The following is a 21,118-nucleotide window of genomic DNA, read 5'->3' as shown; positions in this document are numbered from 1 at the left end:
TCTTCTTCCCAGATAGTTTGCAGGCTCTCAGCACAATACATAGGCAGGATCTTAACACTCGTGACTTCACAGAAGCAATGAGAAAGTTTTCGGTTCAAAACGAGAGGGAGCTGTTAAAACGCGCTGGCACTGGGCCCTGGGACAGCTCGAAGCTATGGAGCGCAAGGACTTTCAGGAATGCCATCCTGGAAGGAACCTGGCAACCAAAGACCTCCCTCCTGACAGAGACAGGAAGTGCCTGGAGACTCTGTCTTGGAAGGTCATTGAATTATTAACACCACCAACTTCATTTCCATTTAAAATTTTATTACATCAACAGAAAAAAAAAAAAAACCCTCACAAAACAAAACACACAACTAAAACCTAAACCAACTCAAAGACAGAAGATTATTATCCAGCTATAACTAAAACCCTCCCCCCAAAAAAAAAGAACAAAACCTTAAAAATCCAAAAGAAATATAAATGCCAGCTTCAAAAATATTTATCCAAAAAGTAAGGCATCCACTTTACAAAAAAAACAATAATTGAAGGTTGGAGGAATGAGAAGAGGGAACAAGAGGATGGTCCCCTGACCCTCCAGGGGCCAGCCCCAGTCTGCCTGGAGTCCACTCTGAAGGGACCACAACTCAGACCAAACCCGCATCTTACCAATGCAGGCTCAAGCAGGCTGGGTGGGAAGCTGGGAGACCCAAGTAGGCCAGGAGGACTCCCCAGGTTTTCCAGTTTCAGCAGACAGGATAGGGAGTTGGGGGAAGGGGGGGACTCCTGCTTGGGATAGAAGAATCCCAGTCCTTAGCACAACAGGTGTGGCTAGGAGGCTGCAAGGGCCCAGGGCAAACACCAGCACCTTCTTTGGAGCACAGGGAATGGCAGCTTCAGGACAGGATGGCCACAAGTCTGCAAACCATAGAGAACGGGCTTTTCCGAGAGCCTCCAAAGTGGGTACCTTCTGCCACTGTCCTCTCATCCTGTCCTGGAGGCTGTCCAGACAGGAGAGTGGTGTGAGCAGAAAGGAGGGAGGGGTGATCTGAGTTGGGGGAGGAAATGGCCTTCAGAATACACTTTCTCCCCAAACAGTCTCCGAGGTGATGGGATGGATACCTCTGGGGAGATGGGAAATAGCCCTCCCTCCCTGGAAGGCTTTTCATGCCAGGTCTGACCAGAGGGCTGGAAATAAGGGGGTATTTTTAGGTCCAGTTCTTGGATGGGAGGTGACTTAAGGCTGATTTGGCTCGACTTTCAGGCATGAAGGGCTTGGGGAGCCTTCACACCCCAGGAGCAAAAGTCCAGAGAGGAGGAGAAGGGCAAGATGGGGCTGCCAGCAGAGCTGGCTGCCTGGGGCTGTGCTGGAGCATCACTGCGGGGGTAACAGGGTGGCGGGCTCCTTCCCATGGGGGTGGGAGGGAGGAGGAGAGGAGCTGCTTTGTCATTAGGAGAGAAATGTCTGCTACATTGGAAATAAGCAGCTTTCTGGCTTCAGGAAGCTTTGGCACTGAGTTGGGGGGAGGAGGCAGGGGCAAGGCTGGGTTTCTACAATCTGAGCCTTTCCCAATCTGTTCCACAGGCCCGGCCGGGGTTAGGGGAGGGGGCAGTCCTCCTGCACATTGGTCCTTAGGTCAGTGGGGAGATGCTGTCCTGACAGGAACCTCACTCTGCACAGAAGGCCCAGGCTGTGGTGGGGGAGGAGGGGAGGGGGGAGGGGGGAGGAGGGGTAGGGGGGAGGAGGGGGAGGGGGAGGAGGGGTAGGGGGGAGGAGGGGGAGGGGGAGGAGGGGGAGGGGGAGGAGGGGGAGGGGGGCAGAGGGAAGCATCACCTCTGATGTCTTCGGTCACTGGTGAAGGGAGGGGGATTTGGGTCTCTTCAGCTGACCTTTAATGATGACAGATTTGCTCGAGTCTGTCCCCAGGTGACTCACTGTTGCTGCCACTTCTGTTGGAGCTGAGGCCTCCCTCGGGCTCAGGAATGGGGAGGGAAGGCAGCCCTGAACTCAGGTTCCTGAGGAAGTGACTAAGGGTGTGGGCCCAGGAGGGAGGGCCATGTAGGGCACCCCGGAAGCTCCACTGCTTTAGACACAGGCCTTGGGGGTGAGAGGAGGCTGGATCTTTGGGTACAAATGTCAGTATCTTTGTTTATAGTTTCTCACCACCCACACCCAGGTCCTGACCCCGGAATGACAGAGGCAGAGGGGTGTGTGTGTGTTTGGGGGACCCAGGCAGGGCAGGAGGGCAGAGAGGGGGATGAAGGAGGAGGGAAGCAGCTGAGAGGGGAGGGTGGTCCTCAGGGCTCCTCTGCATCCTTGTCCTTGGGGGCAGTGGGCTGCTGCTGCTCCTGCATGTCTTCCTGTAGCTCCTCTGTCCCTGCGTCCTCCTCCACCTTGGGGTACACAACCATACACATCTTCTGGCTCCCCAGGGTCAGCAGCTCTGCAGGAGGAGGCCACACAGAAAGCAGATCAGCGCTGAGCGTCCAACCAACCTGGCCAGCCAGACCAGGGCCCTTCCCAGCTCTCCTGCCGCAGCATTTGGCCTCAGCTGAGCCGCCAGCGCCGTGAGGGAACTCCCTCTCCAGGAGACGGTCACCTCACCTACCTCCTCCGTCTCTGGTCAGCCTTTTTGCTGGCCGCTCCTACTCCTCAAGGCTCCATGCCCACCGCCCGCCAATTCTAGGGTGTCCCCTGGTCTCCACGCAGCCCAGGGCAGCTGCTATAGGATGGCCACTCTGGCAGGCCTAAGGTCTGTGCGGAAATATCCGCTGTTCTCCTCTCCTCAGAGGTCTCTGGGGAGGCACCTGCCCTCTCCCGTCCCGACCCTTTCTCCAGTGCTCTACGGCCCCGCCTCCCGATCCTGGTGGGGTTCCCCAGCCAGACTGCTGACCACTCTCTTCCAGACCAGGGGGCCCTCTAGCCACTCAGAATCTTCAACAACTTACCAATGAACTTATTGAAACACCTGGGCTTGTGTTGCCAGTAAACACCCAAGAAATAGACAGGCACCCCTGTCAGCATGATGGCCAGGCCGGTGCCACACACCACGGGCTCCGACCACAGGCTGAAGACCAGCAGGAAGGCCCAGAACAGCAGGTAGACGACGGGGAACAGCAGGCTGACCTGTGGATCAGAGGCACCGTTACCTGCATGGATGCTACGGCCCCCGGCATCCGGGCACCTTCCCCCTTCCTCACCCACAGGGAAGCGCTTGGAGGGCAAAGCTGGGTTTCACTCAGCTCTGTGGCTCCCACACCCCGAGCCCTGATGGGGCAAGTGCTGTGTCAGCAGACGCTGGCGAACGTCAGCAGACGCTGGCGAACGTCAGCAGTGGGACAGTTAGGGGGGTGGGGGGGCCTAGGGAGGGGACAATTCTCGTTGTCCTCCGAGGTGGGATCAAACAAGGCCTCATCATCCAGCTGTGCGCCTGTAACGGCCAGAGAAGCCCGTGTAGGTGGAGGAGCTTGCTGGTATATTGATATATGTTTGCCGAGGTCCTCGGGAGAAGGAGAGCAGGAGAAATGAGTGAGGGGCAAGAAGGAGAGGACCTGTCAGTCAGGCTCCCCTCCCCCGGCTGGCAGGATGTGGCAAATGTCCCTCCCTCTCACCAGGGACAGTCCCAATTTGTTTCAAGGAGTTTCTGCCAAGACGAGAGAAATCAGGAAACCTAGTGTGGCATAAGGCAGCCCGGGGCCTTATTTACTTCAGGAAGAAGCAAACTCTGTGGGCTCCACCCGCTCTTGTGACCACAGGTGGGAGGCCCCTGTGGAGTCTTCAAGACGCTACTCATCTGCCTTTCTCCTCTTGTCCTCTCCTCTTAGAGGGTATGCGTATGGTAGGGAGATGGGGTTATTCTACTTCCTCTTCTCTCTAGCAGGCTTTCTAAGAGTGGTAGGAAAGTGGCAGAGAGATTTCGAGAGCCCTCGACTCCTCAGCTGGCAGAATCTTCTAGAAGCATCTAGTCTGTGTTTCCAGAATAGGATTGTTCAAATAGCTCAGGGATATACCCTAGTCTTCTAATTTGCAGGAGAACCCATAGCACTCTGGCATATGTTGTTCTGAGCACTCCCATCTGTTCCTATCACAAATTTATTCCTGGTACAAACGAGAGTTTCACCAGGCACCCTACTACGTGCAGGGCCATAGTAGTTTAAAAAGGGAGGATCACGGAAGGCTGGAGTGGACTGGGAAGCTTCAAGGAAGAGAGGTCCTTGAGTGTGGAAAATGGTTAAAATTTGGAGAGGCAGATGGGAGAAGGAAACTCATTCCGGGATGAGACGGAGAGATTGCATGAGTGAACCCAGCTACCTGGAGGGACGAGTAGGAGACTGGTCAGGTTAGAAGGTCGAGGGAAAATCAGCTGACTTTTTAAAGACTTAGAGCCATAGGAAACAAAGGAATGACAGGATGGAAGTATCACTTCATCTAACCTATTCCTCCAGCTGCAGTTTGCTCTGGTCCTGTCCCCAGTGGAGAATGGAAATGGCTGCCCCATTCACACATGGCCTTTGCTTCCCAGAGGGTCTCCCACACTCATGGAGATGATGAGCTGCGGTCAGCAGCGAGAACAAGGTGATGTAAAAATCTGAGCTTAGTTAGAACCAGTGGAGGAGGGGGAGGGGCCCCAAAGGGAGGTTCTCGCACCTTGATGGGGCGGGGGATGTCTGGCTTCTTCCACCGAAGAACTATCTGTCCAGCAATTGTGACGCCGTAGAAGAAGTAGTTGATGAAGCCCACATAGTTGATGAGTGTGTACATGTCGCTGGTGACAAGCATCAGCAGGGTGGAGATGCACTGGGGGGAGTGGGAGAAGCTCATCGGTGATCAGAAAGGCATTAGGAGACTGGAGGAGCTGTTTACTGGTCGGGGCTGTTCCCCTGCCTCTAGGCAGACGATGCCATTTTATAGCGGATCTCTCAAAATGGAGACTTTGCAACCTCTCCTAGAAACCCAGGTCATTGCTAACACTTTCAACACCAGGAAGTTCTTTCTCACCACATGGGTGATAATCAAAACATTTAACCACAGATACAGCAGGTACAGCATGGGCACTAACCAATCAGAACAGATACTGGCTGTAAACAACTGGACTGGCCACACTGGTGGCAGCCGGCCCTGTGCCACCCTGGTCTCATTTATACTTCTTCCTTGGTTGAAGCTCAAGCTAATTTTGTTTTTTTTAATCCCTTAGGGAAGGTTGTTAACTGCAGATTAAGGCTTTATTCTTGCCCTCATCCTCTTTTCCTGGTTGAGTCATCTAATTTATTTTTCTTCCTTCCTTTTCTTTTTTTTAAAAAAAATCATAAACAGTTATATAGCACTTCTTAAGTGTCAGGTTCTTTCTTTAGCATTCTACAAATATTAACTCATGTAACCCTCATAACGTCCCTGTGACGTTTTCTTGATAGAATTCACTTTCTAACTTCAAAATCATCTCAGTGGCTCTCTCGGAACCATGTTCTTTCCCTCTGCTAATTTGTTTCAGGCCAACAGAAGGCTCGGTTCTCCTGTAAGATCTGATGGTGGAAATAATCGGGAAGATTTTAAGAGATGAAAAAGCCAGATTCTTACTGTACTTGCCTTGCAGTCATAGGCCTGCACCATTGGCTTAAACTGAAAAAGGTTTGTGGCTCACTGGGAGCATTGAGTCTTCTCCAGTTGCCTTTCACCACTAACCAACCAGGATGACCTTCTTCCTGTATCTGAACATTCTGAAATTCCCCCTCGTGTTGTACAGCGAATGCCCTTCACTCCTGAGAGCTCTACTACCCTGGTCTAACTGCTTCTCTGGTGAACCAAAGTCATTTTTGATATTTTAGTCAGGATCCAGAAAGAAAAAAAAATAACCCCAAAGACTCATCAGGAACAAGTCTTTGCTCCTTCTGTTTGCTCTCTCTAAATGCTTCTACTCCGGGGTAATTCCACCTCCATTTACCACCATTTCCCATTTACCCCTCCCATCCCTAGTTTCCTTTTCTCCATTTTCGGTTTACCAGTTTACCAGTCTTCCTTTATGATTTTTCTTATTTGGTGTACCCTGAGACCAAATTTGTTTCAGTGATGTTTCCCAAGAGCCTGGCAGAGCCTCCTTGAGCAGGAAGGTTGATGGGGAGGGCTGGGAGTGTGCAGTGATCAGCCAGGAGCAGAGGCCCAAAGCTACTACCCTGTGGGTAACAGGTGCAGGGGGAGCCAAGAAAGAAGTTTCTTTGTGAGGTTGTAAAATCTTGAAGCAGCCACTTCAGTCTGACCCAAAAGTACGGGAGAATGCAATGAGCCAGCCTGGGAACCTTAAGGTATTTCAGGACCCAGGGTCTCTCCTTGCTATATCTCTTGATGTTAATCAGGCCCATGTATATACCATTTGCCAGATTATTTAAGGCCCAGAGAAACCTAGGAGCACAAGGGTGACAGGGGCGTGTGTGGGAACTGTGAACTCCCAGCTCAAAGCAGCACAAAGAGGGAGGGTGTGTGTAGGGCTGGCAGAGGGAGGGAACCTTACTGTGAAAAGCAAGGCTGGGATTGGGGTGCAGCGCTTCACGTGGATCATGGCCAACACACTGGGAAGGTGGCCCTCCCTGGCTCCAGCAAAGAACAGCCTGGCAGAGAGAAAAGCAGGTCAGCCTGCGATGGCCCATGGACCATCCCAGGATGCTTCCTCCCTAGTCCGGCTCCCTCATCCATGCCCACCTCTGCTCACACAGGAGCATCCCCCCTCCAGCCAGGTACCTGCCTTCTCGTGCACACCTTCCAGCCCACTAGTCAAATGACCCACGTTCACAAGGCAGGTGCAGGCAAACCAGAGGCAGTCAGTGGATATAAGTGGATGGATTCTGGAGTGTGGAGACCCTGAGTGTGGTCTGGGTGGCTTGGGGTTACTGATGACTGTGTTGTCACTCTGCGGGTCTCTCACAAAACCTGGAGTGCTGTAGGAGTAGCCTCTCTCCTTTGCCTAAAGCTTTAATCCCTTTAAAAATGTGCCTCCTTCCTCCTCAAGGGATATAGGTTCTTTGAGACATGGGGACTAAACTGTACATGAAAAGCCTTAAAAACATGCCTATCCTACTCAGGAAGTAGCTGCCTTTGTGGGGTAGGGAATGGGTGGTAGACCAGGAAGGGACACGTGAGAACTTGGGGGATATGTGGAAATGTTCTATATCTTGTTTTGAGTGGTAGTTACGTGGTTGTCTACAATCGTCAAAACTCATCAACCTGAACACTTACGATCTGTGTATTGTATTGTATGTAAATTATACCTGAACATTTATATCCTTAAGCTACTTATTCTATTCTCCCCCAAAATCCTGAAGAAATGAATAGAGTTAGTGAAAGGTGTACATACAAAAATATTGTGATGATAAAAAAGATTGGAAATACCCTAAATGCCATAAAGTAGATGATTACATAAACTATGGTATATCTATAAAATGGAATATTATGCATACCTAATGCTTTTGAAAAAAAAACTGATTGTGTGAGAATATGCTCACAATATAACATTAAATGAAAAAAGCAAGATAGAAAACTGTACGATTCCATGCAGTATGATTCCTATTAACTAAGATATTATTTACAGGCATGTAAAAACATTAAAATATCAACCAATTACCTCTGGGTGGTAGAATTATGAGTAAATTAAATTTTCTTTCTTAGATTTTATAAATTAAAATTTTTTTTAAATAGACAGGAAACTTATAATTAGAATAAACTTTTTTTGTTTGTTTCTTTGTTTTTTGGCTGCACCGCGTGGCGGCTTGTAGGATCTTAGTTCCCCAACCAGGGATCGAACCCGGGCCCTCAGCAGTGAAAGCACGGAGTCCTAACCCCTGGACTGCCAGGGAATTCCCCAAAAATTATTTTTTAAGTTAAAAAAATTAAAATTTTATTTTGAGATAATCATAGATTCACATGCAGTGGTAAGAAATAATGCAGAGCGACCCTGTGTATCCTTCACCCAGTTCTCCCATTGGTAACATATTGCAAAACTATACTACTATATCACGACCAGGATATTGATGTTTACAAATTCTTTTTAAAAAGAGAAATTTTAACATAAAGAGCAGCCTTCTTCTTCTTTCCTCTCCTAAGAAAAAGAGAGAATACTGTAAGCTGTTATTAGGAAATTAGGCCACTTTTCATTGGAAATTAGGCCACTTTTCCTTTTTTCTAGGACTTTGTAGGGAAAGGAGCACCTAAGCATTGAGAGGAAGGGGATGGTGTGATGGGGACAGAAAGGAACAGAATCAGCACACTGGGGGGTCTGAAGAGAACTGTCACTTTGTGATTTGTGTATGGGGGAGAGTGGAGCGGCTCCTCAGAAGCATGGGAGTCGATTATGGTCCCAAGTACCCGTATGTACACCACCAGTTGCCATCATCAACTACCTCGTCCTGTGTCACTAGTTTCATGCAGCCACATGACATCGCCCCTCTGCAGTGCAGCCTCATGCACCCAGTGGAGCCCCAGGTGCTCTGTGGGCCTCACCATGCACATAACCAGGGTCCCAAGTTCACATCCCTCCTCCACATGCAGCCAGGACCAAGTGGAGCTGGCAGGTCCAACAGCATTGGCAAGTCAAGTTCACAAGAGACAATCCTTGCCCAGCTAGCCGACCACAGAGGAGACATGACATTAAGCGTGACACACACGCACACACGCTCCTACTCCTCAGGAAGGATCATCCTCTCCATATCCCAAACAGAAGAGTAAGAGAGAGAAGGAGGGAAGGAGGCAGGAAGGCAGGAAGGGAGGAAGGGAGGAAGAGAGGAGGGGAAGAGGGAGGGATGGAGCAAGGAAGAAAAGGAGGGAGGGAGGGAGGGAGGGAGGGAGGAAGAAAGAAGGATGGAAGGAACTGGAAAGATGAGTTGAGGAGGCCTGCCGGGTGAGCTGTGCCTCTGAATCCGAGGCCGAGCGCACCGGGCCGCCGCCTCCCGCATGCACACATAGCTGGACCACATGCACGCAGACCGCTGCTCGGCCTACCCGAGGGACAAACCCCACTCTAAAGCGACTGGAGCCAGTCACTCTCCTTCAATAGATCCCAGAGAGCCTCATGGGTCACTGCTCTTCCACCGCTTGCCCTCGGCTGGGGCCTCCAGGTGGTCACTGCTCCTGTGTAACACGCACACGAGGTTGCCGTGGGTGAGTGTCGGAGGGTCCTGGGGTACGGGGGATGCCCACACTCCCTCTTTCTTGCCCTGGGTCCTGAAAACATGACACTCCCTTGTCATTTCACAGGAACTCCTCCCCAATGTGACGTTGGCTTTGGAAGCAGCTGAATTCGGGGGCTCACTGCTTTTGCTGTATCTTTTGAGTAGGACTGTGCCCTTGGAGGAGGGGGCTTTCTAAGAACCCCGGGAGGACCCTTTGGACCACATCAATGGAAATCATCCAGCATCTGCCAGCCTCAACCGCCCATCTGGAGACAGCAAAAAGGGACATTAAGAAGGGGGCAGACGTCCGGATGTGTGCAGGCGGGGGCTGGGGACTCCTGGGCCCATTCATGCTTCGGGCTTTCCAGAGTGTTTGGGGTAGGGCACGTGGCTTTGGACAAATGCTTTCCTTCCGTTCTTCCCCACCCATCTCATTTCACACCCCTACCCGGTCTCATGGGTGGCCACACAAGGGCCTCCTACAGCCACCTGTCAGTTTAACAGGGAGGAGCCTGCACCCGCAGGGAACTCAGAGATGAGCCCATTCGATCTGTAATCTGGGCCCAGAACTTTCATGAGGCCAGCCAGAGGCCCCAGGCATGGGTCCCTCCCTGGTCCCTTTCAGAGTGGGGTTCCTTTCCAGCCAGCACAGCCTGCTTCCAGGCGAGTGGGAAAGGGGCTCTGAGGCTGCAGGCAAGGCACTGTTCTGTTGCCAAGCACACAGCCTGGGGACTCCTCAGCCCTCTGCTCCTCTGGACATGAGGTGGGATGGCGCTTCTTGCCACCGCAGCTAAAGCCACACACGTCGTGCGTCACCACACGAGCAGCACAGGCTCCTCCGTGTCCACACAGACACACGCACACGCCCTCGTGTGAGCAATCACCCCCTGCAAGGTCACCACCCAGATGCCCATACAGAACCCCGCTGACGGAGACAAGCCCCCCCACATATACACAGAGCAATATGCACAGCAGAGTGGCCTCTGGCCCAGGAAGGGCCTGGACGGCACTCACCGGGAGGAGGTGAAGAGGGACCCATTGACTCCTCCAAATGTGGACAGGGCGACGGAAATGGGCATGATCCAGGCCATGACCCCTAGGAGCTTCTCTCCAAAAGTCTGGGAGAGAAAACAAGGGGGTGAGCATAAAAGGAGAGGTCACAGCCTCCCACCTGCGTGTCACTGCTGGGAATGTTCCCTCCCAAACCCACCCCTGCTGAAGTCCTTGAGAGGAGGGACCACAGCTTCCCTGCCCCAGCCCCTCCTGCACCCCTACTTCCCTTGGTGATGACTATACCGTGGGGATTCAGTAATGTTTGGGACTGACTAACTAATGAACGAGACTGTGTATGGTGGTGATAATACAATAAACAACTAACATTTGCTATCCTTGTTTGGATAATGAAATTGAGGCACAAAGCAATTAAACAGTTTGCCTAAGATCACACACCCAGGAAGTGGAGGGCCAGGACCAGAAACCAGCTGTGTGAGTCCAGGCCTCGCGTACATTATACTAGAGCGACTTGGGCAGGCTGGGTTTCAAATCTTAGCCCAACATTTAGGAGCTGTGAGACCCTGAGCAAAGTTCTTAATCTTTGAGCCTCAGTTTTCCCATCTGTAAAACAGAGATAAATCCTAATTCATAGAAACAGAAGATATTGTGTGTGGGGGAAGTGATAAGAAAAAACCACTACGTAGGCCAAGAAATAAAAGGTGGTGAAGCTATAGACTAGTCTTCATGTATTGAAAGGATATAGGGACTTCCCTGGTGGCGCAGTGATTAGGAATCCGCCTGCCAATGCAGGGGACACAGGTCCGATCCCTGGTCCAGGAAGATCCCACGTGCCGCGGAGCAACTAAGCCCGTGCGCCACAACTACTGAGCTTGCGCTCTAGAACCCACGAGCCACAACTACTGAAGCCCGTGCGCCTAGAGGCCATGCTCCGCAACAAGAGAAGCCCGCGCACCACAGTGAGGAGTAGACCCCGCTCGCCGCAACTAGAGAAAAGCCCGCATGCAGCAACAAAGACCCAACGCGGCCAAAAATAAATAAATAAATTTATTTATTTATTTTTTAAAAAAGAAAGGATATAAAATGTTGGGGAATCAGCTTTTTCAACATTCTCTGAGCCAAGTACATACTTGATTTATAGCACATTTGTATTTATATATAATTTATAGCACATTATGAGGAAGGGGTTGTTTAGAAGCGCTGTCCTGCTGGGGAGGGTTAGTGGTCATGTGAACAGGCTGCCACGGGACAGTGGAGGGCCTCTTTTTTTATGGTCTTCAGAGATGAGACACATGATGACAGTGGCAGGGTGGGGCTGTGGCCCAGGTGAAGCCACATGAGGGAACTGCATGGCTCCCAGGTCTTTCCCAGATATCAAGGACCCCAATGCCTTGGACCTGTAAGATCTCTTTCCCCAAACAGCACAAACTGCATATGCTTTTCCCTAATGAGGGAAGGAGTCAAGTTGTCCAGGTGAGGATACGGAGGCAGAGAGAAACTGCGAGTCTTGTGCAAGATTATGTCTTGCTAAGGAGGAGCGCATCTCCTTTATACAATCATCATATTTAAAGTTTAAAGTGCCCTAAGGACTTCCCTGTGGCAAGTGGTTCAGAATCCACCTGCCAATGCAGGGGACATGGGTTCGAGCTCTGGTCTGGGAAGATCCCACATGCCGTGGAGCAACTAAGCCCGCGAGCCACGACTACTGAGCCCATGCGCCGCAACTACTGAAGCCCACATGCGTAGAGCCTGTGCTCCGCAACAAGAGAAGCCACCGCAATGAGAAGCCCGCGCACCACAACGAGGAGTAGCCCCTGCTCGCCGCAACTAGAGGAAGCCCATGCACAGCAGCAAAGACCCAACGCAGCCTAAATAAATAAATAAATAAAAGTTTAAAGTGCCCTAGATCAGGAGTTTTGTAGAGTCAGATAGTAAATATTTCCGTTTTGTAGGCCATACAGTCTGTGACAATGACTCAGTTCTGCAGCTGTAGCTGCCCATCACAACCTGGCCATCCTATTGCTCCTGGGCACCTGAAGACGTGGCTTCTGCCCTGAGGACCTGAGAAGACTTCCAGTCCCACAAAGCCATGGATCAGGGGAAAGTGAGGGGGGCTAAGCCCGCAAGTCTATATCATCATTCCCGGTTTGAGGGCATGGGAGTTTGATTTCTTTCTTTCCTTTTTTAAAATTGAAGTATAGTTGATTTACAGTGTTTCAGATGTACAGCAAAGTGATTCAGCTATATATATATTTATATATAATCTCTCTATATAAAGATATAAATATCTTCTATTTCAGATTCTTTTCCATTATAGGTTATTAAAAGATATTAAGTATAGTTCCCTGTGCTATACAGTAGGTCCTTATTGTTTATCTACTTTATATATAGTAGTGCATATCTGTTAATCCCATACTCCTAATTTATCCCTCCCCGAGTTTGATTTCTTACCACAGCGACTGCGTTTGATGCCAGCAGCTCCTGGGGGGACATTGCAGTGACATAAGCGACATTGGCAAAGACATACACAAATGTGACCAGTGGGATGGAGATGAAGATGGCTCTGGGAAGATTCCTGTAGAGGGAGAGGAGGTGAGAGGGGGAAGGCCTGGCACCTGGGACCACCTGCCTCGTCATGGGGTCCAGGGAGTGCCTTCTGTCTTTCTGCACGAAGTTGTCCTTGCAGCCTTCTGCGATGCTCCCTCTCCCTGGGGGGTGGATTTTGTCTCCATATGGGCAGGATAATTGAAAGGAAATGAAACAGCTTAGGTTGGGAATATGCTCCATACCTGTTGACTTCTTCCTGACCAGAATCTCCACCCTGCATTCCCCCCTCTCCCCGAACACACACCTCAAGATACAAAGACCTGCCTGTCATGAGACAGATGAGTAAGAGGCCTGGAATCCTCTCAGGGCACATTTCATTCTCTAAGGCAGTGGTGTTATCTCAGCACCATTTTTTTCAGCTTTTCACCTGCTCTGGCATAGTCACTGGATCATTTTTCTCCTGGTAGGGTGGGTGACAAATGGTCTAAGTTCCTGGGAAATGAACTGGCTCTTCAGGATAGACCAGGTCATGGTCAGAAGGGGACTGAGGGGAGAAGTAGGCACTGGACCTGTGTGGCTCCCTCTTTCCAGTGGCAGGTGTCATGGAGTTTGAAGGGGGAGAGGGAGAGCTGGGCTACTGCAACTCACTTGTAGGGATCGACAAGCTCCTCCGTCACGTAATTTAGAAAGTTCCAGCCCCCATAGGCAAAGGAGCCCTGAAGGAAAGCCAGCGCGATGAGGCCGATGTCAGGTTCTTGGAAATTCTCAAATGCGTTCTTTGGCTCCAGCCAGAAGTACTGTCCTGTGGGCACAGGGACAGGAGGCTGCTCAGAGAGACACGTCAGAACTCGGCAGCCCCCGGTCTCCAGTGAAGGCCACATATTGGAGAAGCGGGGCCGAAAGGAGCAGAGAAGTAGAGGTCTAGGACCCCCCAGGACATGGTAATGATGAGTCCAAATGGCGGCTCAGGTTCAAAGCACAGTTCTGAATGTTCCTTTTTTAAAAGGCAGAGTTCCTTGGAAAGAAAGGCCAGGGGAGGTTACTGGGCAGGGCAGGGTAAATTGGAACTGGCTTGCCGGGATTCGGAGATGCAGGATGGGAGTCACTGGCAATCTCCTGATCACCTTCCCTCATATCTAAGTTGGTACATTTTCATGGAGAAAGCACCAAGAACAACAAACACTCAAACATAAGCTTCCGTGATGCTATTATTAGCTCAAGCCTGTTCGGCTTTCTTTGTCAATATCCTCCTGTCTCTTCCTAAGGTGTGTGTTTGGTCTCCCCTTTCATGGAACAGATCTCCTGAAGACAGGGATTCTTCAGCGAGGAGCTTTTCAATGGCCTTCCCAGCCCTCAGCACCACATCCTGCACACAGTGGGTCCTCAAGAAAGGCTGCTGATTAAAGTTGTAGTAAGATACTGAGCAGCTGACCGCACTTTACATCTTCATCCATAATCAAGGATTTGGACAGGAAATAACGAGATGAGAGTGATCAGGAGAAAGCACTGGGACCAGATTAGGAGGTCCCAATAAAGACTGGGCCGTCTTTTATCTTCGAAAAGACAACCCAGTGATTTCTTTGAGTCTAAGTTCCTGAAAACAATACAACCTGCTAATGAATTTAATCCAACGGATGAAAATAATTAGGCACGTTATACAGCAGAAGCTTAATTATGTTTCCTGGAGTCAAAATCCAGGCACCCCCACACCGCCTCCAGAGCCTGTGGGTGGGTGGGAGTTCTCCCTGTTTGTCATCTGACTTTCTCCAGGAGCCAGTGACACTGGGCAGAGTCTAGTGCTGCCACAGGTCCCATGGAAACCAAATACAGGCTCGGGCTTGGAAAGGGCCAAATCCAATGGGGAATGTTGGCAGGGGCCCCAGGAATGTTAGCGCTCTCTCCTGTAGAGATTATGAGTAATTTTGAAACGTATAAAAAGCTCCTCTGTCTCCCATTTTAAGATATGGACAAGATAAAATATAAGATACAAAGAGCTTCCCTGGAGCTGGGACAAAAGGGCGATAGTATTCCAGAAATCTGGAATCTTTATCTACCTGTGCTGGAGCCATGAGATCAGCATGGGAGGACTGAGCTCTGCACACCAGGGGGCGTGCCCAGCTCCCAGCCAGGCCACCCAGTCAGGCCACCGTGGAGAAAATGGTTTCTCATCCCCTTTGTCAAGCAAGCGAAGAAGAAAAGTCATTCAAGGAGAGAACTGGGACATCTCAGGGTGTGTACACATCCAAAGACAGTGTGAGGTGTGTGTACACACAAGGGGTGGCAAGTTCTGATGACACCCACCTTTGCAGATCTGTACAACTCCCATGACGATGATCAGGCCCAGGGCCAGGAGCTTCCCAGCTGTGAAAACGTCTTGAACTCGGGTAGCCCACCGCACACTGGCGCAGTTGACCCATGTGAGGAGCACTGAAATGACAGACCCCCAAACATACCCTCAGGGCCATAAGGAGGCTACATGACCCCTCTGCACAGAAGTAGAAACGCTCCTTGCTCCTGATGATAAGACTGTAACGGGTAAGCCAAAAATGCCGCAAGCTCAGCCCCAGTGTCCAGAAACTTTGGCCAGGATAGTAGGTTGGGTTACAAATGGGGATTACGTGCCACAAATTAGAGCTTCGTCAGAACATGCCTTGCCCAGGGCTGGAAGCCAGAAGTGAGCATGGAAGTGCAGGCACTGGCTTTGGGGAAAAATCAAGACTCTCATCAGGGCATGAGTGTGGGCTCTGCTTTCAAGATACTGTATGTTCAAGAGGAGCCCTGAGCAGCTGCTAGGGTCCTGGATGTCATCTTCCTGAACCTGATTTTAGGTTTAGGGGAATCCTTTGTTACTTAGGTTTATCACGTTATAATGTACATTTAGTAAAATTCATTTTTCTAAGTGTATAGTTTGATGAGATTTGACAAATGTATTGTTTAATCACTACCACACTCTCTATATAGAACATTTCCAACACCCCAGAAAGTTCTCTTGTATATTGTACTCCTTTGAGGTCAGTCCCTTTCCCTTACCTCTGGAAACCACCAATTTGCTTTCTGTCCCTTTTCCAGAATGTCACATAAATGGAATCACACAGTATGTAGCCTTTTGTGTCTGGCTTATTTCACTTAACATGGTACTTCTGAGATCCATTCATGTTGCTATGTATATTAATAGTTCCTTTTTATTGTCAAGTAGTACTCCATTATATGAACGTATTATTAGTTTTCTATTCACCTGCTGATAGACATTTGGGTGGCTCCCAGTTTGGAGCTATTATAAATAAAGCTGCTATAAACACTTGCATAGAAGTCTTTGAGTGGATCATAGAGGTCTTTGAGGGGAGTTTTCATTTCTTTTGAGTAAATACCCAAGGAATGGGATCCTAGGTCATATGGTGAACGTGTTTGACTTTATAGGAAATTGCCAGACTGTTTTCCAAAGTGGTTATGTCATTTTGCATTCCCACCAGCAACGCACAGTCCTGTTGCTCTGCATCCTTGCCAGCATTTGGTATTATCAGCTTCAAAAGTCTGAGCATTCTAGGGACTTGTTTGGTGGTCCAGTAGGTAAGACTCCACGCTCCCAATGCAGGGGACCCAGGTTCAACCCCTGGTCGGGGAACTAGATCCCGCATGCATGCTGCAACTAAGAAGCCCACATGCCGCAACTAAGACCCAGTACAGACAAAATAAAATAAATAAATAAAAGATGTGATACATATATAAAATGGAATATTAAACAAAAAAAAAGCTTGACCATTCTAAAGGATGTGTAGTGGTATTTCACTGAGGTTTTGGTTTGCATTTCCCTAGAGACTAATGCTGTTGAGCATGTTTTCATGGGCTTATTTGCCACCATCCCTATATCTTCTTTGGTGGCATGGAGGGCTTGGAGTCACAGGGCTCCCACGGAGACGCCAACAACATGGAACCTCCAAGGGCTGGCGGAGAGCTCAGAGGCTGAGCTGTAGGACAGTTGTACTGCCACACTCCTTAAGCAACTTATGGGAGACCGGGGGCTGTGGGAACCCAGCTTCCTGGTGGTTATGAAGTACTTGAGAATGTGGGAAAAAAATTAAAATCCTCTTGCTTCCCTTTCCCCTGAAACAGTGACCAGGACGCCCCCTAGTCCTCCAAGGGTACAAGCCATACGTGTAAATGCACGAGACTCTCTCTCTTCTCGAGCCTCTAATCAGGCCTCTGATTTCACTGGAACAGCTGATCAAGTTATATCATTACCTTATCCTGAAACTGTGCTTTTTCTTTTCAAGTACTTTCCAACCTTACTTGATTCTGAGAACATTTCTGCAGGGTAAGGACCTGACATTATTATCCATCTGTAACCTTCCTCCCTGAGCTGTTTCTACCTGGCAAGCTCCTCAGCTTTCCAGATCCAGCTCAAATGTCACCTGATCCGTGAGTCTTTATTATTTTATTTATTCCTGACAAGGTGCCTGCCAGGTAAGATGTATCAGCCGCATTTTGTAGGCAAGGAACAAAGTTCGCCCCTCCTTTCTACTCCCAGACCACCTTGTTAATAAGGTTGGCACTTATTTCTTTGTATTACAATTATCTGTTTCTTTTTCTCTGTCTCCTTGTAGACTAGGAGGGTGGGACTGTGACTTTTTCATATTTTTAACCCCAGGGCATATCACGGTAGTGCCTGCAAATACTAGGTGCTCAACAAATACTTAATACTTGAAAAAGAAAATGCCACAATTCATCAGTCCTCCAATCTCATCTCAGTCTACACATTCTAAGACGCATACCAATCTCCCCAGCTCCCCAGGAAACTCCTCAGTTGGTTTCACAGAGTCAAAAGAGCAGCAGGAAGCATAACTTCAAGGGTAGGGACTCTTGACTCCTAGTGGAGGAGCTTTTATCCAAGACGGTGTCATAGAAGGAGAACCAAAACATGTTGTCAGAGGAAGGATTTCATATGCCTGAACGGGGAGAACATTTTGTAAATGTTCTGTATGGACCGAGATGTCCTGATAAATACACACTGGGTTTATCTTGCTCAATTCAATAAGGATTTCAGGATCACATGCCTGGTAACAATTCAACCTAAATCACTCCAAGCAACTGGGCCTGTAATCTCAATTTCTCTCTAGGGCCTCTGGGTACAAGGCCAGGCCCCTGGGACCCAGAAGTTCAAACAGATACAAACAATAATGACTAAAGGATACAGGAGACTGATCTATGAAAGGAAGATTAGGAAACAACACCCTTGTGGCTCGAGGATAGGTAAGGATTACAGAATAAGGACCCAGATCACGATCTCATCATGGAGAGAAGAAAACCATCCTCACCAAGGGGAGGAGAGGGCAAGGGCGGGGAGGAGGAATGTGGTCGCCTTCCCATGTGCTGGCATAGAAAACACAATGGGACCTTATCCAGGCAGCCAGAGAGACTTCTCCACAGTGTTCCTGGGGGGATCGAGATGTTTGAGGAAGGGACAATTTGTCAAATTAACTTACTGTGGGTGTCTTCTGTCCTGCCCGAGCCTATATACACACAAGAACCCAGCCTTTGACTAATCTTTGACCTTTAGCCTTTTCGGGGATCTTTCAGACATAAAAGAGATATCCTGAGACTAGGGCGGAGGAGACAGGCTGCCTGTGACACTTATCACCTTGGACAACGGCTGCAGGCCCCGTCTGACCCTTTGCCCTGCAGTTGGGCGATCACAGCATGTGACGAGGGGTAAGAGGGTACTTTCAGTCTCCTGGTACCACAGGATAGCGTCCCTCACAGCAGGCTGAAACCCGAGCCTCCATCCGGAGAGGAAAGGTCAGTGAGTGAAGGCAACACTTGCCAAGCCCCTGCCCTGCTCAGGCGTCCTGCCTCTGTCTGTCTGTACCCAGCGCCCCTTCTGTTGCTGAGGGCTATGTCCCCACCCTCTTCCCAGCCAGATCTTGAGTTCTGCATGCTTGGGATACAGTGACCTCAGGGAAGCCACATGTAGATGGGGATCAGTGGCCACTGCAGTTTGAGATGTGAGGGTTTTCATCCAACCATCCATCCATCCAACCACCATCTATGAAGAGCCTACAAGTGCTAGACACTCTGGTGCGGGGAGTTATAAATAAGACACAAGTCCCTTCCTGTTCTCAGGAAGCTGACGTTGTAAGAGGGGAGATGGATGAGCTAAAACATGATCACAAAGCAATTTGGTGACAGTACAGCTCTTCACAGAAGCTGGCAGGCATCTGTGAGGAGCCCCTAGCCCAGCCCAGGGAAATCAGAGATGCTTCTTGTAGGTGGGGAAGACCCTAGCAATACAGAGGATTTTATAATTTGGGGCTAGCTGGACAAAATAAACAAGAAGGCATAAGACTCTGGTTCTTGTCCATTGTAATCTGGCCATGGGGGTGGTACAGCCCCATGGAATACCAGCCTTCTGTGTATTTCTTGGGCGTTTTCTCCTCTCTTTTTCCTTTTTTCTTTCTGTTTCCTGGTTTTAAAAAAAAGCTGGCGGGGGTGGTGGTGAAAAGTCTCATCTTCTCATCAAGAAGATGAGACTTCAAGAAGATGCTGAAGTCAGGGGTTGGTTACTTAAATCTGCCCAGTTTGAAAAGCTTATTGTCAACGTAAATGGGAGGGAGACAAAAAAATGAGGCAGGCAGGAGTGGGGGACTCAGAACTCAGAAATCTCGTACCCTGCCCAGAGCCCAGGGCCTAGCAACCTCCAAGTAGGAGAGGTGGGCTCAACGCTCTCTGCCCTGGAAAGGCTGCAGAACTGGCAGAGATGCAGAGTCCTTGTCTGAGCCATGACAGTGCAGATCCTGTGGCTGACCTGGAACGTGTCCACGGTGGAGAGGGTGGGGAAGCTCCCGCTCTCTAAGAGAGGGCACCCTTCACCCCAGGTCAGCTCTGATCCCTGGGGAGTCATGAAGCCTCTCCTTCACTTCTCCCTCTGACAATGACACCAGAACTCATGGGACCTGTGGTAGGCAGAATAATCGCCACCCCAAAGATGTCAACATCCTAATCCTGTGAATGTTACCTCACAAAAGGAAGTTCACAAATGTGATTAAGGATCTTCAGGTGGGGAGGTTATCCTGGATTATCTGAGCGGGCCCAGTGTCATCACAAGAATCCTTATAACAGGGAGACAGGAAGGTCAGAGTTACACAGGAAATGTGATGATGGAAAACAGAAGTCAGAAAAGAGAGAAAGATTTGAGCGCTCGCTTCAGCAGCGCATATACTAAAATTGGAATGATACAGAGAAGATTAACATGGCCCCTGCGCAAGGATGACACGCAAACTCGTGAAGCGTTCCATAAGTTTACAGAAAACAAATTTATGGTTACCACAGGGGAAGGGGAGGAAGACGGATAAATTAGGAGTTTGGGATTAACATATACACACTACTATATATAAAATAAACAATAAGGTCCTACTGTATAGCACAGGGAACTGTATTCAATACCTTTTTTACAATATCTTGTAATAAACTATAATGGAAAAGAATCAGAAAAAGTATCCACATAACTGAATCACTTTGCTATACACCAGAAACTAACACAACATTGTAAATGAACTATACTTCAATTAAAAAAGAGAGAGAGAGAGAGGGAGAGATTTGAAGATGCTATGCTGCTGGCTCTGAAGATGGAAACAGGGGCCATGAGCCTAAGAATACAGAGGGCCTCTAGAAGCTGGGAAATGCAAGGATACAAGCAAAGGAGAGCCTCCAGAAGGGACACAGCCTTGTTGACACCTTGAGTTTAGGACTTCTGACCTCCAGAACTGTAAGGTGATAAATCTGTGTAGTTTTTTTGTTTTTTAAAAATAAATTTATCCATTTATTTATTTATTTTTGGCTGCATTGGGTCTTCGTTGTTGAGCGTGGGCTTTCTCTAGTTGTGGCGAGCTGGGGCTACTCTTTGATGCAGCGGTGCACGGGCTTCTCATTGTGGTGGCTTCTCTTGTTGCAGACCACAGGCTCTAGGCACGCGGGCTTCAGTAGTTGTGGCACGCGGTCTCAGTAGTTGTGGCTCATGGGCTCTAGAGCGCAGGCTCAGTAGTTGTGGCTCACAGGCTTAGTTGTTCCATGGCATGTGGGATCTTCCCAGACCAGGGATCGAACCCGTGTCTCCTGCATTGGCAGGCAGATTCTTAACCACTGCGCCACCGGGGAAGTCCCAATTTGTGAGGTTTTAAGCCATTACGTTTATGGTAATTTGTTACAGCAGCAATAGGAAACAAATACAGGGCCAGACACCACACAGAAAGACCAGAAAGCAGGGGGCATACCCTTCAAGAGGAAAGTTTTTTAAAAGCAACCAGGCAGGGACTTCCCTGGTGGCGCAGTGACTGAGAATCTGCCTGCCAATGCAGGGTACATGGGTGCGAGCCCTGGTCCAGGAAGATCCCACATGCCGCAAAGCAACTAAGCCCGTGTGCCACAACTACTGAGT

At 49.4% G+C, this 21,118-nt stretch overlaps 1 protein-coding gene and 1 non-coding gene across 3 annotated transcripts in view; one reads left to right on the top strand and one right to left on the bottom strand.

Annotated features, from left to right (window-relative positions):
* Window positions 1-234: 234 nt before the first annotated feature.
* Window positions 235-21,118, bottom strand: part of SLC7A8 (solute carrier family 7 member 8) — a 55,655-nt gene continuing 34,771 nt past the window's right edge. For both annotated transcript variants that reach the window (XM_060003489.1, XM_060003490.1), the window contains 9 exons: window positions 14,992-15,117; window positions 13,339-13,492; window positions 12,595-12,718; window positions 10,147-10,250; window positions 6,483-6,579; window positions 4,628-4,777; window positions 2,929-3,106; window positions 1,814-2,423; window positions 235-980 (listed from right to left, as the gene is read on the bottom strand). In XM_060003489.1, coding sequence (XP_059859472.1) covers window positions 2,278-2,423; window positions 2,929-3,106; window positions 4,628-4,777; window positions 6,483-6,579; window positions 10,147-10,250; window positions 12,595-12,718; window positions 13,339-13,492; window positions 14,992-15,117 — 1,079 coding nt within the window. In that variant the 3' untranslated portion in view covers window positions 235-980; window positions 1,814-2,277. The remainder of the gene's footprint in view (window positions 981-1,813; window positions 2,424-2,928; window positions 3,107-4,627; window positions 4,778-6,482; window positions 6,580-10,146; window positions 10,251-12,594; window positions 12,719-13,338; window positions 13,493-14,991; window positions 15,118-21,118) is intronic.
* LOC132421503 (U6 spliceosomal RNA) lies at window positions 19,879-19,985 on the top strand. Its single transcript, XR_009518747.1, has one exon. It is a non-coding gene; the product is annotated as a U6 spliceosomal RNA (small nuclear RNA).

The sequence above is a fragment of the Delphinus delphis genome, chromosome 2, assembly GCF_949987515.2.
Source record: "Delphinus delphis chromosome 2, mDelDel1.2, whole genome shotgun sequence".
Classification (NCBI taxonomy): Eukaryota; Metazoa; Chordata; class Mammalia; order Artiodactyla; family Delphinidae; genus Delphinus; species Delphinus delphis.
The sequence above is the reverse complement of the archived record's forward strand: the minus strand, read 5'-3'. Positions and strand labels throughout refer to the sequence as shown.